General features: G+C 42.4%; 2 protein-coding genes across 2 annotated transcripts in view; one reads left to right on the top strand and one right to left on the bottom strand.

Annotated features, from left to right (window-relative positions):
* Positions 1–8388: 8388 nt before the first annotated feature.
* Positions 8389–14843, top strand: LOC120052539 (E3 ubiquitin-protein ligase TRIM39-like). Its single transcript, XM_038999514.1, has 4 exons — positions 8389–8497; positions 12744–12776; positions 13034–13066; positions 14294–14843. Exons 1-4 carry the CDS (start codon positions 8389–8391, stop codon positions 14836–14838), a joined length of 720 nt encoding a protein of 239 aa, XP_038855442.1. The 3' UTR covers positions 14839–14843.
* A 5230-nt stretch (positions 14844–20073) lies between these two features.
* The window catches only part of tnfaip8l3 (tumor necrosis factor, alpha-induced protein 8-like 3), a 31598-nt gene continuing 29364 nt past the window's right edge, over positions 20074–22307 (bottom strand). Inside the window, exon 2 of the mRNA XM_038992579.1 lies at positions 20074–21094. Within this exon, the coding sequence (XP_038848507.1) occupies positions 20532–21094 (563 nt within the window). The 3' untranslated portion in view covers positions 20074–20531. The remainder of the gene's footprint in view (positions 21095–22307) is intronic.

Consider the following 22307-nt stretch of genomic DNA (forward strand, 5'->3'; position numbering starts at 1 on the left):
AGACCTGCCTCTGTCGTTCCAAGGAACTGCTGAAAACCGTGCATGGGCGGATCCAGGATCCGTAAGACAAAGACCTGACCTCTGACTGGAGGGTTTATTTCAGGCCAGTGGTGAACTGGTACACGACAGAGGTGGTGACTAGATCCAACGAACATTGCTTTTCCCAGTCGGCGACAAGGTCACTAGCCTGTATTCTCGATTCTGGGGGGAATGATTTAAGTTATCTTTGATTTGATGTTCTAAAATATTTAGAATTTATCAATAATAGGAGCTTTGCCATTCCAAACAGATCCAATGGGTTTTGTATGACCAATATACATATATTGATAATGGGGCAGGTCCGATATGACCTGAGGTAAAGTGTACTACCATAAATAAAATTAGCTTAATAGATCCGGGTGCCTTGGTGGCCAGGGGGGTTATTAAGAGGGGATATTAAATAGGTGCTGGGAGATAGGACGGTGATCTTGTACAAATAGGATAACTCATAGGATTAAGAGGGGATATTAACTAGGCTTGGGGAGACAGGAAGGGAATTCTATGCGTACAAGATAACTTGATTGGTCAATTAAACTCAGGGAAAAGTGACCATCGTTCCGATTCAACAAACAGTACTGAAATAAAGTCCAAAAAAGAAAGAGAGGGAAGCCAAAATCTAGAGGAATGGGATAAAAGCCAAATCTATAGACGAGGTTCCAGGAGAGAGGGAATCCTAAAGTAGTGGAGGGAGATACGAGATATTAGTGTACTTTAAAAGCCCTCCGACACAACCCGAAACAAGAGGTTAACTAGGGATTTAAACCCCTAGGTAATGGCTTATAGTTGTAAAGGTAAGACCTAATATCCGATCGACAGTCAACGCTATAGATAAAGTTTCCAGAAAGGAGAAAACACAAATAGAAATCCATACACATAGATTATAAGCATTAAAAAAACACACATAGTCAGGCAGGAGAACAACCAAAGTAACTAGGTAACGGTAAAAACAGCACATACATAGATCATAGAAATACATATACAGTGGGGCAAAAAAGTATTTAGTCAGCCACCAATTGTGCAAGTTCTCCCACTTAAAAAGATGAGAGAGGACTGTAATTTTCATCATAGGTACACTTCAACTATGACAGACAAAATGAGAAAAATAAATCCAGAAAATCACATTGTAGGATTTTTAATGAATTTATTTGCAAATTATGGTGGAAAATAAGTATTTGGTCACCTACAAACAAGCAAGATTTCTGGCTCTCACAGACCTGTAACTTCTTCTTTAAGAGGCTCCTCTATCCTCCACTCGTTACCTGTATTAATGGCACCTGTTTGAACTTGTTATCAGTATAAAAGACACCTGTCCACAACCTCAAACAGTCACACTCCAAACTCCACTATGGCCAAGACCATAGTGTCGGGCCAGCGTTGAACAGACCTGAGCGCGGGAACTTCTTGTTTTAGTTTCTGTTTGTAGGCTGGAAGCAACAAAATGGAGTCGTGGTCAGCTTTTCCGAAAGGAGGGCGGGGGAGGGCCTTATATGCGTCGCGGAAGTTAGAATAACAATGATCCAGGGTTTTGCCAGCCCTGGTAGCACAATCAATATGCTGATAGAATTTAGGGAGTTTTGTTTTCAGATTAGCCTTGTTAAAATCCCCAGCTACGATGAATGCAGCCTCAGGGTGTGTGGTTTCCAGTTTACATAGAGTCAGATAAAGTTCGTTCAGGGCCATCGATGTGTCTGCTTGGGGGGGAATATATACGGCTGTGATTATAATCGAAGAGAATTCCCTTGGTAGATAATGCGGTAGACATTAGATTGTGAGGAATTCTAAGTCAGGTGAACAGAATGACTTGAGTTCCTGTATGTTGTTATGATCACACCACGTCTCGTTAATCATAAAGCATACCCCCCCGCCCCTCTTCTTACCAGAAAGATGTTTGTTTCTGTCGGCGCGATGCGTGAAGAAACCAGCTGGCTGCACCGACTCCGTTAGCGTCTCTCGAGTGAGCCATGTTTCCGTGAAGCAAAGAACGTTACAGTCTCTGATGTCTCTCTGGAATGCTACCCTTGCTCGGATTTCATCAACCTTGTTGTCAAGAGACTGGACATTGGCGAGTAGTATGCTAGGGAGTGGAGCGCGATGTGCCCGTCTCCGAAGCCTGACCAGAAGACCGCTTCATTTGCCCCTTTTACGGCGTCGTTGTTTAGGGTCGCCGGCTGGGATCTGATCCATTGTACTGGGTGGAAGGCAAAACACAGGATCCGCTTCGGGAGAGTCATATTCCTGGTCGTAATGATAGTGAGTTGACGTTGCTCTTATATTCAGTAGTTCCTCCCGACTGTATGTAATGAAACCTAAGATTACCTGGGGTACCAATGTAAGAAATAACACGTAAAAAAACTAAATACTGCATTGTTTCCTTGGAACGCGAAGCGAGGCGGCCATCTCTGTCGGCGCCGGAAGAATATGCATTATAGCAAACCAACAGAGAGGAAATTCCTACCTTGTATAATTTCTACTGAAAGTCATCCTATGGTTTCCATGTTGTCTTCATATAGCCTTATTATACAGTATGTAAGCCTAATGTACTGACATATTCTGAACATCAGTCTGGTCATATTTAACCTACAGTGCATTCGGAAAGTATTCAGACCCCTGGATTTTTTCCACGTTTTGTTATGTTACCTCCTTATTCTATAATGGATTAAATTGTTTATTTTTTTACCTCATCAATCTATACACCATACCCCATAATGACAAAGCAAAAAACGTTTTTTTTATGTTTGCAAATGTATTAAAAATGTAAAAAGGAAATATCCATTTACATAAGTATTCAGACCCTTTACTCAGTACTTTGTTGAAGCTCCTTTGGCAGCGATTACAGCCTTGTGTCTTCTTGGGTATGACGCTACAAGCTTGGCACACCTATATGTGGGGAGTTTCTCCCATTCTTCTCTGCATATGCTCTCAAGCTCTGTCAGGTTGGATGGGTAGCGTTGCTGCACAGCTATTTTCCGGTCTCTCCAGAGATGTTCAATCGGGTTCAAGTCCGGGCTCTGGCTGGGCCACTCAAGGACATTCAGAGACTTGTCCAGAAGCCACTCCTGCGTTGTCTTGGCTGTGTGCTTAGGGTCGTTGTCCTGTTGGTAGGTGAACCTTCGCCCCAGTCTGAGGACCTGAGCGCTCTATAGCAGGTTTTCATCAAGGATCTCTCTGTACTTTGCTCCTTCTATCTTTCACTCGATTCTGACTAATCTCCCAGTCCCTGCCACTGAAAAATATCCCCACAGCATGTCCAATCATTTGAATTTACCACAGGTGGACTCCAATCAAGTTGTAGAAACATCGCAAGGATGATCAATGGAAACAGGATGCACCTGAGCTCAATTTCGAGTCTCATAGCAAAGGGTCTGAATACTTATGTAAATAATGTACTTCCGTATTTTATTTTGAAAACGTTTACAATAATTTCTAAAAACCTGTTTTCACTTTGTCATTATGGGGTATTCTGTGCAGATTGATGAGGATTTTTATTGATTTTTTATCCATTTTAGAATAAGACTGTAACGTAACAAAATGTGGAAAATGGGAAGGGGTCTGAATACTTTCCGAATGCACGATATATGAACTTAAATGGGCTTCATTCAATCTTAAATTAAAATGTAAATCAAACTTGTAAACAGATAAATTACTTTGTCAACCGTAAACCCCCCTGAATCAAATAATTCTGAAGTATTAGCTGTCGTTGGTGTCAAAGGTTGCGTCAATCAAATCTGGTATCAGGATATAATGTGATTCAGAGTCACTGATTATACTATAATTATCTTTATTTAACACAAGTGATAAATGGTAAATGCAATTTTCGTATATACGGGTTCACTGTATCACCACGCAGGGTAAAGCAGAGAACTGACTGAAATAGTACAGACATCTTCTTTTATACTGTTCCAGAGTTAGTTCCAACTTTAGAGTTGGCCTGTCACAGTAGAGGCTTAGCGTGGTTTTAAACTTGCTAGCCTATCGGTGGTGTCCAGTCACAGCACTCAGGATTGAAATGTCCGGAATGGTGTTTGTGAAGATTGAGCTGGTTTGTTGGTTTCTACTCATTCCTCCGTTCCTGTTTTCTTGTTATTCAGCATTTTCCCTACACATTCCTCAGTTCCTGTTTTATTGTTATTCAGCATTTTTCCATCTTGTCTCAACCTTGTGGTTTGCACAGTCGACACCCTAGATTAACAACAGCTTTTCTGCAGTCACACTATGTTTTGTGATTAACATGTCCTACTTCTATAAGGCATATATTTATGTTAAAAGAGAACAAAACCATCCTTTACATTGGTGAAGTAGAGTACTTAACTACTCAAAAAGACCGTCCTGATTTGCTAGGACATGCATTGGTCTTTCTCAGAGGGCCTATCAGATCTGTTCTCACTCATGTCACGTAACATAAATTACTTATTCAGGCTGGAGCTAAATCAGGAAGTGAGAACATCATAATCAATCAATCACAAATCAATCAACCTTTGTCACAGTCCTCGAGTGGGTCTGGGAGGGCTAGTGTGTGTGTGTGTGTGTGTGTGTGTGTGTGTGTGTGTGTGTGTGTGTGTGTATTTATAGACTGAGTGTCAGTTCCTCAGCATTATCTAGCCCGGCTCATTTGTAGGGGTCCAGATTTTGCAGCTCTTTCAGAACGTCAGCTATCTGGATTTGGGTGAAGGAGAAGTGGGGGAGGTTTAGGCGAGTTGCTGTGGGGAGTGCAGGGCTGTTGACCGGGGTATGGGTAGCCAGGTGGAAAGCATGGCCAGCCTTAGAAAAATGCTTATTTAAATTCTCAATTATATTGGATTTATCGGTGGTGACAGTGTTTCCTAGCCTCAGTGCAGTGGGCAGCTGGGAGGAGGTGCTCTTATTCTCCATAGACTTTACAGTGTCCCAGAACTTTTTTGAGTTTGTGCTACAGGGTGCAAATTTCTGCTTGAAAAAGCTAGCCTTAGCTTTCCTAAATGCCTGTGTATATTTGTTCCTAACTTCCCTGAAAAGTTGCTGATAAGGGAATTTATATGTTTAAAGTAACGACTAAAGAATTCCACCCTGTAACGTAATTATTAGACTATGTAAAATGTATTAGAATAATTAGACTAACGTAATTATTAGACTATTTAAAACGTCTTAGAATGATTAGACTAAAATCCAATAAGGTTTGGTTAAGACAAGTTAACTTCTTATGGCTGCAAGGGGCAGTATTGAGTAGCCAGTTAAATCGTGCCCATTTCAAACGGCCTCGTACTCAATTCTTGCTCGTACAATATGCATATTATTATTACTATTGGATAGAAAACACTCTCTAGTTTCTAAAACCGTTTGAATTATTTCTCTGAGTGAAACAGAACTCCTTCTGCAGCACATTTCCTGACCAGGAAGTGGAATGTCAGAAATCGATGCTCTGTTCAACTTCATGCCTATACATGGGCAATGAACGTAAGAGTCTACGTACACTTCATACACCTTCCCCTGGTTGTCAAGAGGCGGTGAGAGAAGAAATTTCGTGTCTATCTTGGTCTGAGGTGGAATTAAAGCTCTTTGTATGACGTGACCGTCCATTTCCTGTTTCTGGAGCGCGCGAAAGAGGACATGGATTTGCCTTCTGTTTAGCTGTCGTTATGGACGACTAACATCTCCGGTTTAGATTTTATTTGATACATGTGACCATATCATCGTAAAGTATGTTTTTTCAATATAGTTTAATCAGATTATTGAAATTTCTTCGGGAGTTTTGCCGTGTTCCGTTCTCTGACTTTGTTGACGTTGGAGAGATCCGTGCCACTTGGCAAGTGCCCATGCTAAATGAAGAGGGAAATTTGCCGTTCCAGATCCAAACAACGACTGTTCTGGACAAAGGACACCTTGTCCAACATTCTGACGGAAGATCACCAAAAGTAAGAAACATTTTATGATGCTATTTCTAATATCTGTCGTGCATGTGAACTGGTCGTCGGCGCCCAAGTGTTTCTGGCTATTGTGGCTACGCTAATATAACGCTATATTGTGTTTTCGCTGTAAAACACTTGATAAATCGGAAATATTGTCTGGAATCACAAGATGCCTGTCTTTCAATTGCTGTACACTATGTATTTTTCAGAAATGTTTTATGATGAGTATTTAGTTATTTGGCGTTGGTGTCTGTAATTTTTCTGTCTGCTTTCGGTGCAATTTCTGACTGTAGCTGCAATGTAAACTATGATTTATACCTGAAATATGCAGATTTTTTGAAAAAAACATGCTATACAATAAATATGTTATCAGACTGTCATCTGATGAGGTTGTTTCTTGGTTAGTGGCTATTTATATCTTTATTTGGCCGAATTTGTGATAGCTACGGATGGAGTCAAAAACTGATGGAGTAATAAAAGTGGAGTCTTTTGCTAACGTGGTTAGCTAATAGATTTACATATTTTGTCTTCCCTGTAAAACATTTTAATAATCGGACATGTTGGCTGGATTCACGAGATGTGTACCTTTCATATGCTGTATTGGACTTGTTAATGTGTGAAAGTTAAATATCTAAAAAAAATATCTTTTGAATTTCGCGCCCTGCACTTGAAGTGGCTGTTGTCATAAATGTACCGACGTCGGGCTTGCACGCCAAACAGGTTAAGGGTGAGAAATGTGGGACTGAGAAAACACAGAGGACAATTGAACTATACATGACCTGACCTGTTTGGAACTCTGAAAAACTTACGACAGGAGGTAGGAGGTAGAGATACATACAGAAATAATTGAATCAGATTTTAAAAAGCACACACATAGAAAGTTTTAAACGAGGATAAGAAAATAATTATTTGCGTGTAAGATAGATATATTGATCAGTCAAAAGTCATAAGGAACTACAAAAAAAGTAGGAACTTATTGTTGTATACGTGTGAGAACTAAATAATATATCAGAAGTCATACAAATAATTATTCTAAGATTCTAGGAGAGCTCAACGGGAGGTATTTATCAACATAGGTTAAGGATTTTAACAGTAGAAAGCACACACACGTAGAAAGTAAAAGCACATACACATAGATTGTGAGAATAAGCATAATAACAACAATAGTAATTGAATAAACATGGGTGGTAAATCCTCTAAGGAGATTCCGGAATTAACCGGAGATGAGAGATATATGGAATCTAAGGATAGAAGGAACATTTATTTCGGCCCAAAATGGAGAAAGAAGTATGAATTTGATGGATGTTTAAATATAGAAAAACTAGAATTAATGATAAAACAGATACATAAGGGATGTGGGGACAAGACAGAGAAGCAACAGGCAGAAGGGCTTGACACCGCCAGGGTGTGGCTGGCTGAAGCTAGAAAGAGAGCTGAGGGGACAAAGAAGAAGGTAGCTACTAAGGAGGAAGGGGTAAGTAGCCAGGAGCAGACAAAAAGGATTCCCACGGTTCCCACAGAGACACCACCTAAACCCAAATTATACCCCTCCCTGGTAGACCAGGCATGGAGGGAAAATCCAGACGACGAGGTGGTGGCGGTGAGACGGAGGCAGCCAGACCAGGTGCTGCCCGTCCCGTTACCACCTTCCCCATATGCTGGTCCTCAGGGAGCCGAGGGAGGGAGGAAGAGAAACAGAGAGGAGGACAGGATTTAGCAACCTTATTGAGAAAGTGGATAGAGGTAGAGAAAGGGAGAAAGTTAAGAAAAGTGAGAGGGGGAAATAAGGGAAGAGAGCGTGTTCATGGGGCTGCACGACCCAGAGCCCTCAGTAGACTCGATTCCCATAACCAGAGTCCGGATAGAGACAGTCAAGAGGAAAGTGGGGATGATTCTGAATGGATAGAGGAGAAGGAGGGAACAGACAGTCAGTACCCTCTGATAGCCTTACCTAACCCTCGAGCTGGGGACGACGGACAGGGGCCGACACTGGAGGTATACAGAGCATGGTCTCAGAGGGATGTAGCCAGGGCAGTAGAAGTTGTGGGACATCCCAAGACGGGAATGGATGGGTTCAAGAGAGATTTGGAAGCTCTGGCAGCCAGCTTTAAACTGAACACGGGTGAAGAAGAGAGAGCAGTTAGACAGCTGATGGGAAAGGATTGGGCAGCAGTTCGGGGAAATTGGGTACCAGGACATAATGATTTGGTAGTAGTGCCCTGGGCGGCAGATGGGCAGTATGTCGAAAAAATAACACAGCTGTGTAATAATCTGAGAGAACACTATCACCCATGCCGATTTCTCCAAGGTCCACGAGTGTAAACAAGGGGACAGTGAGACTGTAAGTCAATACCTAAAGAGATTAAAGGACTTGTTTAACGCTAATAGTGGGTTAATAGAACCCCCAGCAGTGGAGGGACTCAATGCCCCGTATCATCAACAATTAAAAATTGCTTTCCTCAGTGGAATGCGTCCCGAGATAAGCGGTACCATCAAACAGAACCTGGTAGGGTGGGGGCTAGTAGAGCTGAGAGAGGTGAAGAGATATGCAGTTCACTATGAGCAGCATGGGGAAAGTGAGCTGAGTATCTGATGGCCACTCTAGGAGAGATTGCAGGGAATGGTATGGGTGACAGAGGAGGACGGACTAGCAAGATAGGAAAGAAAGGGGGGAATAAATGTTACAACTGTGGCAAGCCAGGACATTTTGCTAGAGATTGTGAGGAGCCGTGTCAACACTGCAATAAAGTAGGCCATAATCACCGAGACTGTAAAAAGAACAAGGACAGGAGAGACAGGAGAGAGGGTCGAGGCAAGTGTCGTGTCTTTGGCTATGCCAGATTAATTGCTATGACACGCTATTCTATAAAATAATTTCTCCGTAATTAATATTACCTGATTGAACTAATCATGTAAATGTAATTAACTAGAGAGGGACACCACGAAATAATATTTATAGAGCTGTTATCTTCCGAATAAACTCTTAAAGATTTAGTAATATTTTACATCCATAGCAGTCACATTAATCGTCATTATATTCAGTCTCATCTGAAAGTGGTAAATCCTTGGTTATCTGCAAGAATCCTGGCTAACAAGTTGAATCAGCAATACAAAATTGGGTTTAATTATTTATTTACTAAATACCTAACTAATCACACAGAATCACACATACACAATTAAATCATAACTTGATTAAAAAGTGCCGTCATAAAGGAAAACGTCCCTAGCGGGCAGAATAGATATGACAGCTTGTTACACAAAGAAAAGGGGCGGGATTTTAGTGAAAGAGCGGGAGACTGAAACATAGGCGAAGCTGTACCATCGTAAATACAGTATCTTATGCATTCTAAATTACCGCCCATTTAGAAAAGGAAAATGCAATAAATATTTACTCTGAGCTGCGCTTCAGTAGGTTGGTGGTAGATGGAAGACCGTCTTGCCAAACCGAGTCCTCTGTCCTTTGAAGAATGTCTCTGGTGGTCACTGGATACGTTGGAGTAACGTCGATGTGTAGTAGACGGGATACTCTGACTGTCCTTCTTAACCTGCGTTTGTAGCAGCTGTTGCTAACTCAACGGCTATGAGGTATCACTTCTGTAGTGAATACGAGTTCAAAGTTCATACCATTTACAACCAAAGGCCATGCTGATGTTGGCTTAGTTCTGTAGTTATTATCTGAACCATTCTGACATCGGATCGTCATCATAGTGTCCCCGGAACAGGAAGTTATATTTTTGTCAATGGCTTTTATAGTGGAGGGAGAGGGGTGTGTCTGAAAAGTTTATAACCCATGTCTCTTCACAGGGGCGGGCCCCTGGTTGAGCAGAAGCCAAACTTATGAAAACCCAAATCTCTCATTTGGAAGCTAAAATTACATTTAATCTCTTCACAAATAATTTAATATTCAAACATTTGAATTAAACAACAATTCCATGTGAATCTGATACCTCTGACGTTTAGACTTTCCACAGTAGAGTTTATGTCATTCTATCATTGATGAGAGAGGGCAACCGAACTGACATAATATACCTTAAGTACAACCGCATATGTTCAGTTGGTCGGATTACCAGAATATAGTTCATTTTCCCCCAACTTCTGATGTTCCCAGAATCTCTATGTTAACCAATGGGTTTTCTTATGTCACATCAGTTATAGTAGGGAGAGGGAAAAAGGGGGAAAGAGGTATTTATGACTGTCATAAACCTACCCCCAGGCCAACGTCATGACACAAGTACAGAGAGAAAAAGGTCAGGCGCCCACAGCCAGACTCAGAGGAGAAAGAGGAAGATGAGGCATGCCTAATTATGGGGAGCGGGGGAATAGACTCTAGTGAGGAGGAGGAGGAGGTTCAGGATTCTGTTGTAAACACTGATTGTGAAGTTTTCGAATTGGCTACTATTGATTTGGCATTACAACAGGAACAGAAACCCTATTTGACATTGACAATAATGGGAAAGAAAATTACATTTCTGTGTGATACTGGGGCTTGTCGCACAGCAATCTGTGCAGACGACGCTCCCAACGGGGTAAAAAGTAATGGGGAAAAGATCATAGTACGGTCAGCATGAGGACATCAATTCATGGAATCTGCTCCTGTAACACTGAAACAGGAGTCATCTGGGGTAGAAGCCACTGTCCCCGTTCTGATATCTAAACTATGCCCAGTCAACCTGTTAGGCAGGGATGTAATGACTAAACTGAATGTAGCCATCACTCCCACTGAGAGGGGAATGAAGGCATACAGAGTCTGAGATAATATGGTTGTCTGTGGGGACGGGGAACCATGTTATTGGTACAGTCAGGATTTGCTGAGGGGGGATAACGGATATTCTGTCTTCGGATATACTGTCTTCTTCTATACATTTAACACACTTCAGCCTCTCCCCCTCATTAGTCTCTCAGGCCTTTGTTGAAACTGTCTCCTTCTATACATTTAACACACTACAGCCTCTCCCCCTCATTAGTCTCTCAAGCCTTTGTTGAAACTGTCTTCTTCTATACATTTAACACACTACAGCCTCTCCCCCTCATTAGTCTCTCAAGCCTTTGTTGAAACTGTCTTCTTCTATACATTTAACACACTACAGCCTCTCCCCCTCATTAGTCTCTCAGGCCTTTGTTAAAACTGTCTTGTTCTATACATTTAACACACTTCAGCCTCTCCCCCTCATTAGTCTCTCAGGCCTTTGTTGAAACTGTCTTCTTCTATACATTTAACACACTACAGCCACTACAGAGAGACAAACCTTCCTGGTTCAAGACCTAATGGGTGTTCCTCCCTAAATATCTACATTAGGAAAGACCACGGCATCAAATAACATTTTATTGGTCACATACACATGGTTAGCAGATGTTATTGTGAGTGTAGCGAAATGCTTGTGCTTCTAGTTCCGACAGTGCAGCAATATCTAACAAGTATTCTAACAATTCCACAACAACTACCTAATGGAATAAGGAATGGAATGGAATAAGATAGATTTAAATATATGGATGAGCAATGTCAGAGCGGCATAGGCTAAGATGCAATAGATAGTATATAATACAGTATATACATATGAGATGAGTAGTGCAAGATAAGTCAACATTATTAAAGTGGCATTATTCATGTGACTAGTGTTCCATTTATTAAAGTGGCCAATGATTTTAAGTCTATACAGAATGTAGGCAGCAGCCTCTCTGTGCTAGTGACAGATGTTTAACAGTCTGATGGCCTTGAGATAGAAGCTGTCTCTCAGGCTCATTCAGTGCTTCATTTGTAAATTGGGAGGTGCTGGAACAAACAGTGAGTACGAGAGCGGGGTGACCTGGGGAGTTCTGAGGTACCAGAATGCATGAAAACTCTTTTATAATAAAGCATCGCATTTGCGTAATGACATAGAGCAGTAGAGTAGAGGCAATTACAGAAGTTGCTTTACATTTTAGTAGCATAATGTCCTGGAAAATGTTGGCCTTTTATAAACGCATTTCATGCAATTCTACATCATTTTACATGACTGAAGACTTTGGCAGAATCTTTGTTAATACCACACAAATGATTGAATTGGCAGGCTACTGAGAATCAGAGATCAATAAAAATGACCGTCTTGAATCCATCAATAGTCTAGGCCTAGGTGTGTGGAGACATATCGTAGGCTACAATATGAGGAGGAAATTATAGTCCTAAAAATGCTTTCCAGTTTCACCAACTCACCCAATGATTTCAAGTTTGGCACATTCATTCCAACAGCATACCACCCTGCATCCCCCTGCTGGCTGGCTTCTGAAGCTAAGCAGGGTTGGTCCTGGTCAGTCCCTGGATGGGAGACCAGGTGGTGTTGGAGGGCCAGTAGGAGGCACTCTTTCCTCGGGTCTAAAAAATGCCCCAGGGCAGTAATTGGGGACACTGCCCTGTGTAGGGTGCTGTCTTTTGGATGGGACGTTAAATGGGTGTCCTGACTCTCTGAGGTCATTAAAGATCCAATGGCACTTATGGTAAGAGTAGGGTTGTTAACCCCGGTGTCCTGGCTAAATTCCCAAGCCAGGGGTTATAAGTTTGCTTGATCTTGAACTGAGCCTCCGTCCAAATTGCACCTGCTCCGGGCAGTTCGTCAGTGGATGCACTTCATCTTGTCTTCACATTAGCAGATGACATTACTGAGAAGTTTCTTTAGCTAATCAAAGTGTTGGTTTATGTACGTGTAATTGGTCATGGGAAGGACTTGTCTCAAATATATTGTATATGTCTTTTAGTGGACCTTTCCTGTATTACATTTTCTCCTCCTTAGATGTTCATGTGTTCATTAAGAATCTTCCCTCTGAATGTTCTCTTCTGTATGTCTGCAGAGAACGTTAAAGATGAACACAGTCGTGACCTGAGTAAGTAGTGTTTAACAGTCCTATGCATCAATAAGTTAATATTTTAATCATTTACTCCTCTGTGGGTGTAACCTGTTGTTTTCATCAGAATGTTCTCACTGAATCAATTTTTATGTCTGTCAGCTAAACACAGTGAAGAGCTAGGTAAGTCATGTCTTACTGTCAAACATGTACATTTCTCCTTCAAAGATGGAAAGTTGAGGTTATTGTGTTCATTAGGATTTTTAATTTAACTGTTCTCTTTTTTATATCTGCAGAGAAAGTTCAAGGTGGTAACACTCGTCGGCTGAGTAAGTTGTACCCTAAATGTCACATTTATCTCAAATGTTGTAAAATCCCAATGGCATATTGTAGAGGAGTTACATAAATGGAAAGCAATACAACAGCTGGTTTCATGAATCTCAGACATTTGGAGTTGGAAGACAGTGTTTTTTAGCACATTGTTGTCATTGTCCCTCTTCACATGCCACACACTGAATTGAATGAATTGTTCACCATTAAGAATGTTTGACTGACTTTGTCACGCCCCTTGGTCAGGGTGTGATTTGGGTGGGCATTCTATGTTCTATTTTCTATGTTTTTGTATTTCTTTGTTTTGGCCGGGTATGGTTCTCAATCAGATTGGGAATCATACTTAGGCAGCCTTTTCCCTTTTGTGTTTGTGGGAAGTTAACTTTGTTTGTTTCTATTTGAACCCAGGTATGGTCCTCATTGATGAGTCTATTTATTGATGTCTGATTTTACTACGCAAATAACAAATATTTATATGTATAATTAAATGCTGAAAAATCACTGTATAGGAATTCTTGTGGAATCATTTTTTACTCACTTATGGAAAATGTTCCGCCAAGCATAATATTTAGTTTCATTTTTTTATTTGAAAATATTCACACTTAATGTACAGGAACTGTTTAATTATTTTATTTGTTTCATTTTCCCACAGATTTTGCAAACATGAAGGCTTGTCCAGGTAAATGAATGACACTGAATTGTATTTAAAATATATTTGATGTCTTCATATCATATTATTGTTGTTTGCAAGTATATTACAGTATATTATAGAAGAGGGATGCATTTTTACACCATGTCACGTTGGATATGTTTCTGGTTCTGAACTTGCATTACAAAAATGTATCACTTGTCCAAAAACACCGTTTTGAGATCAAGATAATCATTAGTCGTCATACCCTACTGTAATATTATATTACCATAGTTTCTGGTATCCCCCAAATCTGACAAACTCTCTCTTTATATTGTAGAACTAGAAACCATCAAAAAACATGCAGGTCAGTGTGGAATACTCTCCAGTACATCCACCTACAGTTTCACATTAATATGAATATATTTACATATCAGTTGATATCACAAGTCACACATTCACATCTATTGGTTGTCAATAGCAACCTACAGTATAGGCTACATGTGTCCTATAATAATGTACTGAGCAGTGAAATGCAGTCCTGCATATTGATATGTTTATTTAATAGTTCTAATAAAGTGTATGTTTCTCTCCACAGTGGATGTGACTCTAGATCCTGATACAGCACATCCCGGACTCATCCTGTCTGAAGACAGGAAACAAGTGAGACGTGGAAACATAAAACAGGATCTCCCTGATAACCCAGAGAGGTTTGATACTGTTCACTATGTCCTGGGAAAGGAGGGTTTCTCCTCCGGGAGATTCTACTACGAGGTGCAGGTGAAGGGGAAGACTGGGTGGATTTTAGGAGTGGTCAGAGAGTCCATCAACAGGAAGGAGAAGATTTACCTGAACCCTGAGGATGGATGCTGGACTGTGTGGCTGAGGTATGACGGGTACAAGGCTCTCTCTGTCCCATTGGTTCCCCTCTCACTGAGAGAGAAGCCGCAGAAGGTGGGGGTGTTTGTGGATTATGAGGAGGGTCGGGTCTGCTTCTATAATGTGGAGGCCAGGTCTCATATCTACTCTTTTACTGGCTACACCTTCACTGAGAAACTCTATCCATACTTCTACCCCGGTCTTAATGATGGTGGTAAAAACTCAGCCCCACTGGTCATCACTCCTGTAGATGTCACTGACTGACTGGTTTATACCAAACATTGAAATACTGTTAACAGTGTGTCTGTCTGTCTGTCTGTGTGAGTGAGTGTGCGTACATGTGTGTTTGTCTACAAGTGCATGAGTATTACTCACAGTTTGAATTCATTATAGCAAACCAACAGAGAGGGAATTCCCACCTTGTATAATTTCTACTGAAAGTCATCCTATGGTTTCCATGTTGTCTCCATATAGCCTTATTATACAGTATGTAAGCCAAATGTACTGACATATTCTGAACATCAGTCTGGTCATATTAAACCTATTTGAACTTAATCGGCTTCATTCAAACTTGAAATAAAATCTAAATCAAACATGTCAACATATAACTGACTTTGTCATTTACAAAATCCACAATGCAATGCTCTCTCTATGGGCTGGCTAGCTAGCTAGCAAACATAGCTACACACAATAATACCAAAGACAATGTGAGCATGTGAAGTAGCTAGTTAGCTGTAAAATCGCCTAAACAAATTGCACTATCAATTTAGGAGTCTACAATCTCACCATGTTCAACCTGCAGATCGATGTGCCTCACAGAGTTGAGTCAAAGGCTGAGATACTTTTGAGGAGATGGAAAATTCCATTGGAATCACATTGTGTATGTCGCCCATGTACGTCAACGTGCCACGCTATGCATTCTGGGCGATTCTGGGATAAGGAGAGCTCTCCTTCTGTCACGCCCTGACCTTAGAGATCCTTATTATTCTCTATGTTTGCTTTTGTCAGGGTGTGACTCGGGTGGGAAATTCTATGTTTTCTATTTCTTTGTTTTTGGCCGAGTGTGGTTCCCAATCAGAGGCAGCTGTCTATCATTGTCTCTGATTGGGAATAATACTTAGGCAGCCTGTTTTCCACCTGAGTTTGTGGGATCTTGTTTACTGTTTATTTTTCTTTGCCTGACAGAACTGTGCGCTTTCGTTTTCACTTTTGTTATTTTGTTTGAGTGTTTTTGCATATTAAAGTCATGAACACTTTCCACGCTGCGCCTTGGTCCACTCTTCATTCGACAAACGAGGGCCGTTACACCTTCAAGGAGTGAATGGGCGTGAATTGGGTGCGAGCTCAAAAACCCAACATGAGCATGAATTTTGTCAACAAGAAGTACAACAATACAAATCTTTTCCGAGATGTGAGATAATTAACTTGATATTTGTAATAGTGTATAGCGTTGGAATCGTGACATTACTTAATTGCAAGGAAAATATTCACGTTTCTCGACTCATAACCTGAATTTGAGAAAGGATTGCGTTTAGCAACTGCGTGATGCAGCATGGATAACGTCAACACGATTGGTCGACAGTCTGCTGGGTGGGGTGTAAAACCATTCATTGCCCAAATGGGATTCCTATATAATTTCTCTAGTATCTCAGGCAACGGCACCATGCAATGCACTCTGGACTGAAGAGGCAGACAAATATGAGAAATGTGCTAGACCCACTGTTAAATTAAACATTTCTCAAGGTAGGAATATTGCAAAAATTATAAACCGCTAATTTGTCCTATTTAGCTAGCTAGCTTGCTGTTGCTAGCTAATTTGTCCTGAGATATTAACATTGAGTTGTTATTTTACTTGAAATGCACAAGGTCCTCTACTCTGACAATTAATCCACACATAAAATGGTAAACTGAATCGTTTCTAGTCATCTCTCCTCCTTCCAGGCTTTTTCTTCTTTGGACTTTATTTGGCGATTGGCAACTAACTTTCATAAGAACACCGTACCCAAACCGGCCGTGTGCCATCGTGCGCAAATTGATTTTGTCCTCCCACACCAAATGCGATCACGACACGCAGGTTGACATATCAAAACAAACTCTGAACCAATTACATTAATTTTGGAACACGTTCGAAAAGCATTAAACATTTATGGCAATTTAGCTAGCTGGTTTGCTGTTGATAGCTAATTTGTCCTGGGATATACAGTTGAAGTCGGAAGTTTATATACACTTAGGTTGGAGTCATTAAAACTCGTTTTTCAACCACTCCACAAATCTCTTGTTAACAAATTATAGTTTTGGCAAGTCGGTTAGGACATCTACTTTGTGCATGACACAAGTAATTTCTCCAACAATTGTTTACAGACAGATTATTTCACTTAATTCACTGTATCACAATTCCAGTGGGTCAGAAGTTTACGTACACTAAGTTGACTGTGCCTTTAAACAGCTTGGAAAATTCCAGAAAATTATGTCATGGCTTTAGAAGCTAGTGATACGCTAATTTACATAACTTGAGTCAATTGTAGGTGTACCTGTGGATGTATTTCAAGGCCTACCTTCAAACTCAGTGCCTCTTTGCTTGACATCATGGGAAAATCAAAAGAAATCAGCTAAGACCTCAGAAAAAAAATTGTAGACCTCCATAAGTCTGGGGGCTGTGTGTGTGTGTGTGTGTATGTGTGTGTGTGTGTGTGTGTGTGTGTGTGTGTGTGTGTGTGTGTGTGTGTGTGTGTGTGTGTGTGTGTGTGTGTGTGTGTGTGTGTGTGTGTGTGTGTGTGTGTGTGTGTGTGTGTGTGAGTGCACATCTACAAGTGTGTGTGAGCAAGAGAGCGTGCGTGGATGTGCATGTGTTACCAGGCCATGTCCTGCGGTCCTCTTCTATCCTCTGTCTCCTCAGTCTCATTGTCTCTCACAGTTCAAGCCTCTCAAATCATTCATGTAATGTAGGATGCCTGAATCAGCTGGAGACTTAGAGGAGGGGAGGAGGAGGGAAGTGGAGGGGAGGGAAGGAGAGGAGAGGGGAGGAGGGGGGAAGGGGGATAAAAGGATGGGAGAAGAGGGGAAAGGAGAGGATGGGTGGAGGGGAGGGGAGCAGGATGAGAGGTACGTAACAGGTCATAAAATGTAACTGAACAAAGCATCAAACTTCAAGCACTGATTTATAGGGAATCTTTAATAAAAGATAAACGTGTTACACCCTGGCAAAGAGGATACAGACATAGACACATGATGGGCACACACACACACATACTTTACGTCTTACTATACTTGTGAGGACTTTTTGGGGACCAACAAATAATTCATTATCCTATTTTCCTTAACCCTAAACCTAACCCTAATCCTTACCCTAACCTTAACCCTAACTTTAACCCCCAACCCTAACTCCTAACCTTAACCGTAACCCTTAACCTAACCCCTAACCCTAATTTTAACACTAACCCTTAACCTAATCCCTAAACCTTAAAGGCATTTTTACAAGTGAGGACAGGCAAAATTTCCTAACTTGCCTGAATTTTAGTTGGTTTACTATTCTTGTACTCACAAGTATAGTAAAATGTGTCACGACACACACACACACACACACACACACACACACACACACACACACACACACACACACACACACACACACACACACACACACACACACACACACACACACACACACACACACACACACACACACACACACTCAAAACACTGCTCTATAGGGAAAATGCAGAGAACACCATAGGGAGTTATCATCAAGGCCTTAACAGTCAGAGCTGCTAGATTCATTTAGGCCTCAATCCGTGGCGTGCTACACCGCAGGTCACTATACAACCAACGATGCAGCTTTTAAAGGCCTTCGCCCGACATTCCCAGAGATCGTATTCATGGTTAACATCTTGTGGGCCTCCTTCTTTAAAAGATTGTTATAGTGCGTGGAGGATTGAATCCCAGCCTTAGTATTAGGCAGGAAATGGTGATGGTTGGCTGTGATTGGTTAATGATGTATACAGTATACAGAACTATACGGTCAGGAGCTTTTCCTGGTAATGAAGGTCACGTGGTCAGGAAAAACTCCAGGTCCTGATATAAGACATCATGATGCCCACACACAGTACTGATGAGAAAAGGAGAGAGAACAAACAGTGTATTTACGAAACATCATCATTCTTTTTGGCCTTGATTCAGAGCAGTAAAGCTATAAGTACGAACACTACGGAATAAAGTACGTATAATGTTGCCATCACGTAATCAACACAGATTTTGGATTTCTTGAATGCCAAAGGGAAAAAACTCTTCTGATTCACAGGTCTCTCATGGGTCTTGTTGTTTTATGTGGGCTACGTTGCTATGTGAACGACCAGTCGCAGTCATAGCCTATCAGACGCTAAGCTGGTGATCCACCCCCCTTTCACACTCTCCTGTAGTGACTTCCTAGACGTTATTAGGATATAATATCTGTCACTTAGCAGATGCTTTTATGCAAAGCCACTAACCGAACAATGTCCGTGAGTGAATATGTCTTTAATATGTGTGAATGATCCTTGTGGGAAGTGAACCAATTACCTTGGATTTGCTAGTGCCACACTCTTACCAACTTTGGGGATGGTGAGGGAGAGGGAGAGGGAGAGGGAGAGGGAGAGGGAGAGGGAGAAGGAGAGGGAGAGGGAGAGGGAGAGGGAGAGGGAGAGGGAGGGGGAGAGGGAGGGGGAGAGGGAGAGGGAGAGGGAGAGGGAGGGGGAGAGGGAGAGGGAGAGGGAGAGGGTGAGGGAGAGGGAGAGGGAGAGGGAGAGGGAGGGGGAGAGGGAGAGGGAGAGGGAGAGGGAGAGGGAGAGGGAGAGGGAGAGGGAGGGGGAGAGGGAGAGGGAGAGGGAGAGGGAGAGGGAGAGGGAGAGGGAGAGGGAGAGGGAGAAGGATGTAGAGAAAACACCTCACAGAACAGAGTTGTGACACCAGTTAAATATCTTAGAATTATACATACAGTTCATCAACGTCATGGAAACTCCATAGAAATAAGGAGTGAAACAAGGAGAGGAAAGAAGAGGAGCAGGAGAATAAGGAGAGAAACAAGGAGAGGAGCAGGAGAATAAGGAGAGAAACAAGGAGAGTAAAGAAGAGGTGCAGGAGAATAAGGAGAGAAACAAGGAGAGGAAAGAAGAGGAGCTGGAGAATAAGGAGAGAAACAAGGAGAGGAAAGAAGAGGAGCAGGAGAATAAGGAGAGAAACTAGGAGAGGAAAGAAGAGGAGCAGGAGAATAAGGAGAGAAACAAGGAGAGGAAAGAAGAGGAGCAGGAGAATAAGGAGAGAAACAAGGAGTCCAGGAAGCTCAGTAGAATAAAAGAGAGATCAGGGCAGGAGAGAAAAGAGAGGAGGAAGTTGGAGAACAGGAGGAGAGAAAAGAGAGGAGGATGTGGGAGAGGAAGAGAGAAAAGAGAGGAGGATGTGGGAGAGGAGGAGAGAAAAGAGAGGAGGTAGTGGGAGAGGAAGAGAGTAGAGAGAGGAGGAAGTGGGAGAGGAAGAGAGAAAAGAGAGGAAGAAGTGGGAGAGGAGGAGAGAAAAGAGAGGAGGAAGTGGGAGGAGGAAAAAGAAGGTTAAAGGTAGAACAGAGCAGATCAGGAGCGGATTTAAAAAAAAGAGAAGGAATGAGAGGAGGAGGGAAAGCAGATGCGTAGAGAGACCGGAGGAAGAGGAGGAGTGTGTCCCAATAATCTCTCCTTCTTCCTGAAGTGTGCACTCATTTTCTACTCCTCACAAATGTAAAAATATTGGATTATTGTAGGCATGGGCTACAAGGAGGTTCCATATACCAATCACTTCCTTTCAAATCCATGAAGGGAAGTGAACAAGTGCACACTTCATGGGAATGGGGGGATTATTGAGCCGCAACCATGGAGATTGAGTAATAGGAAGGGAGGAGCAGGGTCAAATGTCAGGTCAAAGTTGAGAGGTGAGAGATCAGGGGTCAGAGGTTAAAGCGTTCCCTCGTCCAGCAGTTTGTTGATCCCGTTGCAGATCTTCCTCAGGTACAGTCTGTACTCCTCTCCGTCTCCGTACAGCTCGGCCAGGAACTCCCCGTGGGCAAAGTGGTTGAACACGTGGTCGATGCGAGTGTGCGACCGCAGGGTCAGGTGCTGCTCCACCAGCGCATGCAGAAGATCCCGGCATTCCAGCAGCAACTCTGACAGAATGCGATGGTCGAACGTGTAGTCCACCTCGTAGAAACTGACCGCCGTCATGGCCGCCTGGTTCATCTTCTTCTTGAAGCGTTCGACCGTGTCCAGTTCGTCTGGGCTGAACTGGTGGTTGCGGTACAGGATGCCGATCTTCAGGGCGATCTTGATGACGTCTTTGACAATCTTGTGGGCCTCCTTCTTACTCTTGGTGAACTCCCGGCTGGCCTTGTACAGCTCGTCCAGGATCTCACTGCTGACGTCGTCCGTCAGGAGGTTGGCCACCGCCATGGTCGCCATCTTGGATAGGATCTTCTTCTGTGCCTGGAGGGCCAGGGAGCGAGAGTTGAAACACTCCTGGCCTGGAGGGGGGTGACAGGGTGGAGAAGGAGGGGAGAGAGAGAGATGGGGAGGAGAGGATGGTGGGGGAGAGAGGGGAGGAGTTAGGGGGGAGAGAGGTGAGGAGAGGGGGGATGGAGGAAGGGGAGGTAGGAGGACGGAGGAGGAGAGAGGGGGGAGAGGGAGATAGGGGGAGAGATAGAGAGAGGTGTAGATGAAGGAGAGAGAGAGTTAGTGTTTATAGCTCCATAGCCCACCCAGTCAAACACACATTCCTCTCTGTCTCTCTGTTTAAAGCTCTTGTCAAAGAGAAGGACGAATCAGGACCAAACACACAGAGAAGATATGCTTTATACTAACCCTCCTTTTAAAGTCATACTGTAGTCATGCACTTCTTACAGTGAACACATACTGTAAACTCAGAGTACAGGAGTCAAACTCATAACACTTTGTCACATAGGTCTACAGTTATACTGTGCTTGTCAGACCAGCAGCAATTATATCAGAAGCATTATAGGGGAAGTCTAAAGAGGATCAGTTCCTGGATCAGTTCCTGGATCAGTTCCTGGATCAGTAAAGGTTAAATGAAGTCAGTACAGTAAATTATCTGGAAAATCAAACCGTCTTAAACTTGCAGTGAAATGGCTGACACACACACATGCTCACACACACACACAGTACGATAGTCTGGATAGCTTTGCGTCATGCCTCTTACATTCTCTAACGTAAAAAAAACAACTTCTCTGGCTACTTTCTCTCTTGTCAAACAACACTTATTTTACATAATCATTCCACTCCTTCATACTACAGTAAAACTACAGTGGTCTGACTGACTTTTAGACGGAGGGGGAAAGTGACTGACTGGTAGACTGAGGGGGATAATGACTGACTGGTAGACTGAGAAGGATAATGACCGACTGTTAGACGGAGGGGAAAGTGACTGACTGGTAGACTGAGGGGGATAATGACTGACTGGTAGACTGAGGGGGATAATGACTGACTGGTAGACTGAGGGGGATAATGACTGACTGGTAAACCGAGGTGGATAATGACTGACTGTAAACTGAGGGGGATAATGACTGACTGGTAGACTGAGGGGGATAGTGACTGACTGGTAGACTGAGGGGGATAATGACTGACTGGTAGACTGAAGGGGATAATGACTGACTGGTAGACTGAGGGGGATAATGACTGACTGGTAAACTGAGGGGGATAGTGACTGACTGGTAGACTGAG

The sequence above is a fragment of the Salvelinus namaycush genome, chromosome 1 (genome assembly GCF_016432855.1).
Source record: "Salvelinus namaycush isolate Seneca chromosome 1, SaNama_1.0, whole genome shotgun sequence".
Taxonomy (NCBI): Eukaryota; Metazoa; Chordata; class Actinopteri; order Salmoniformes; family Salmonidae; genus Salvelinus; species Salvelinus namaycush.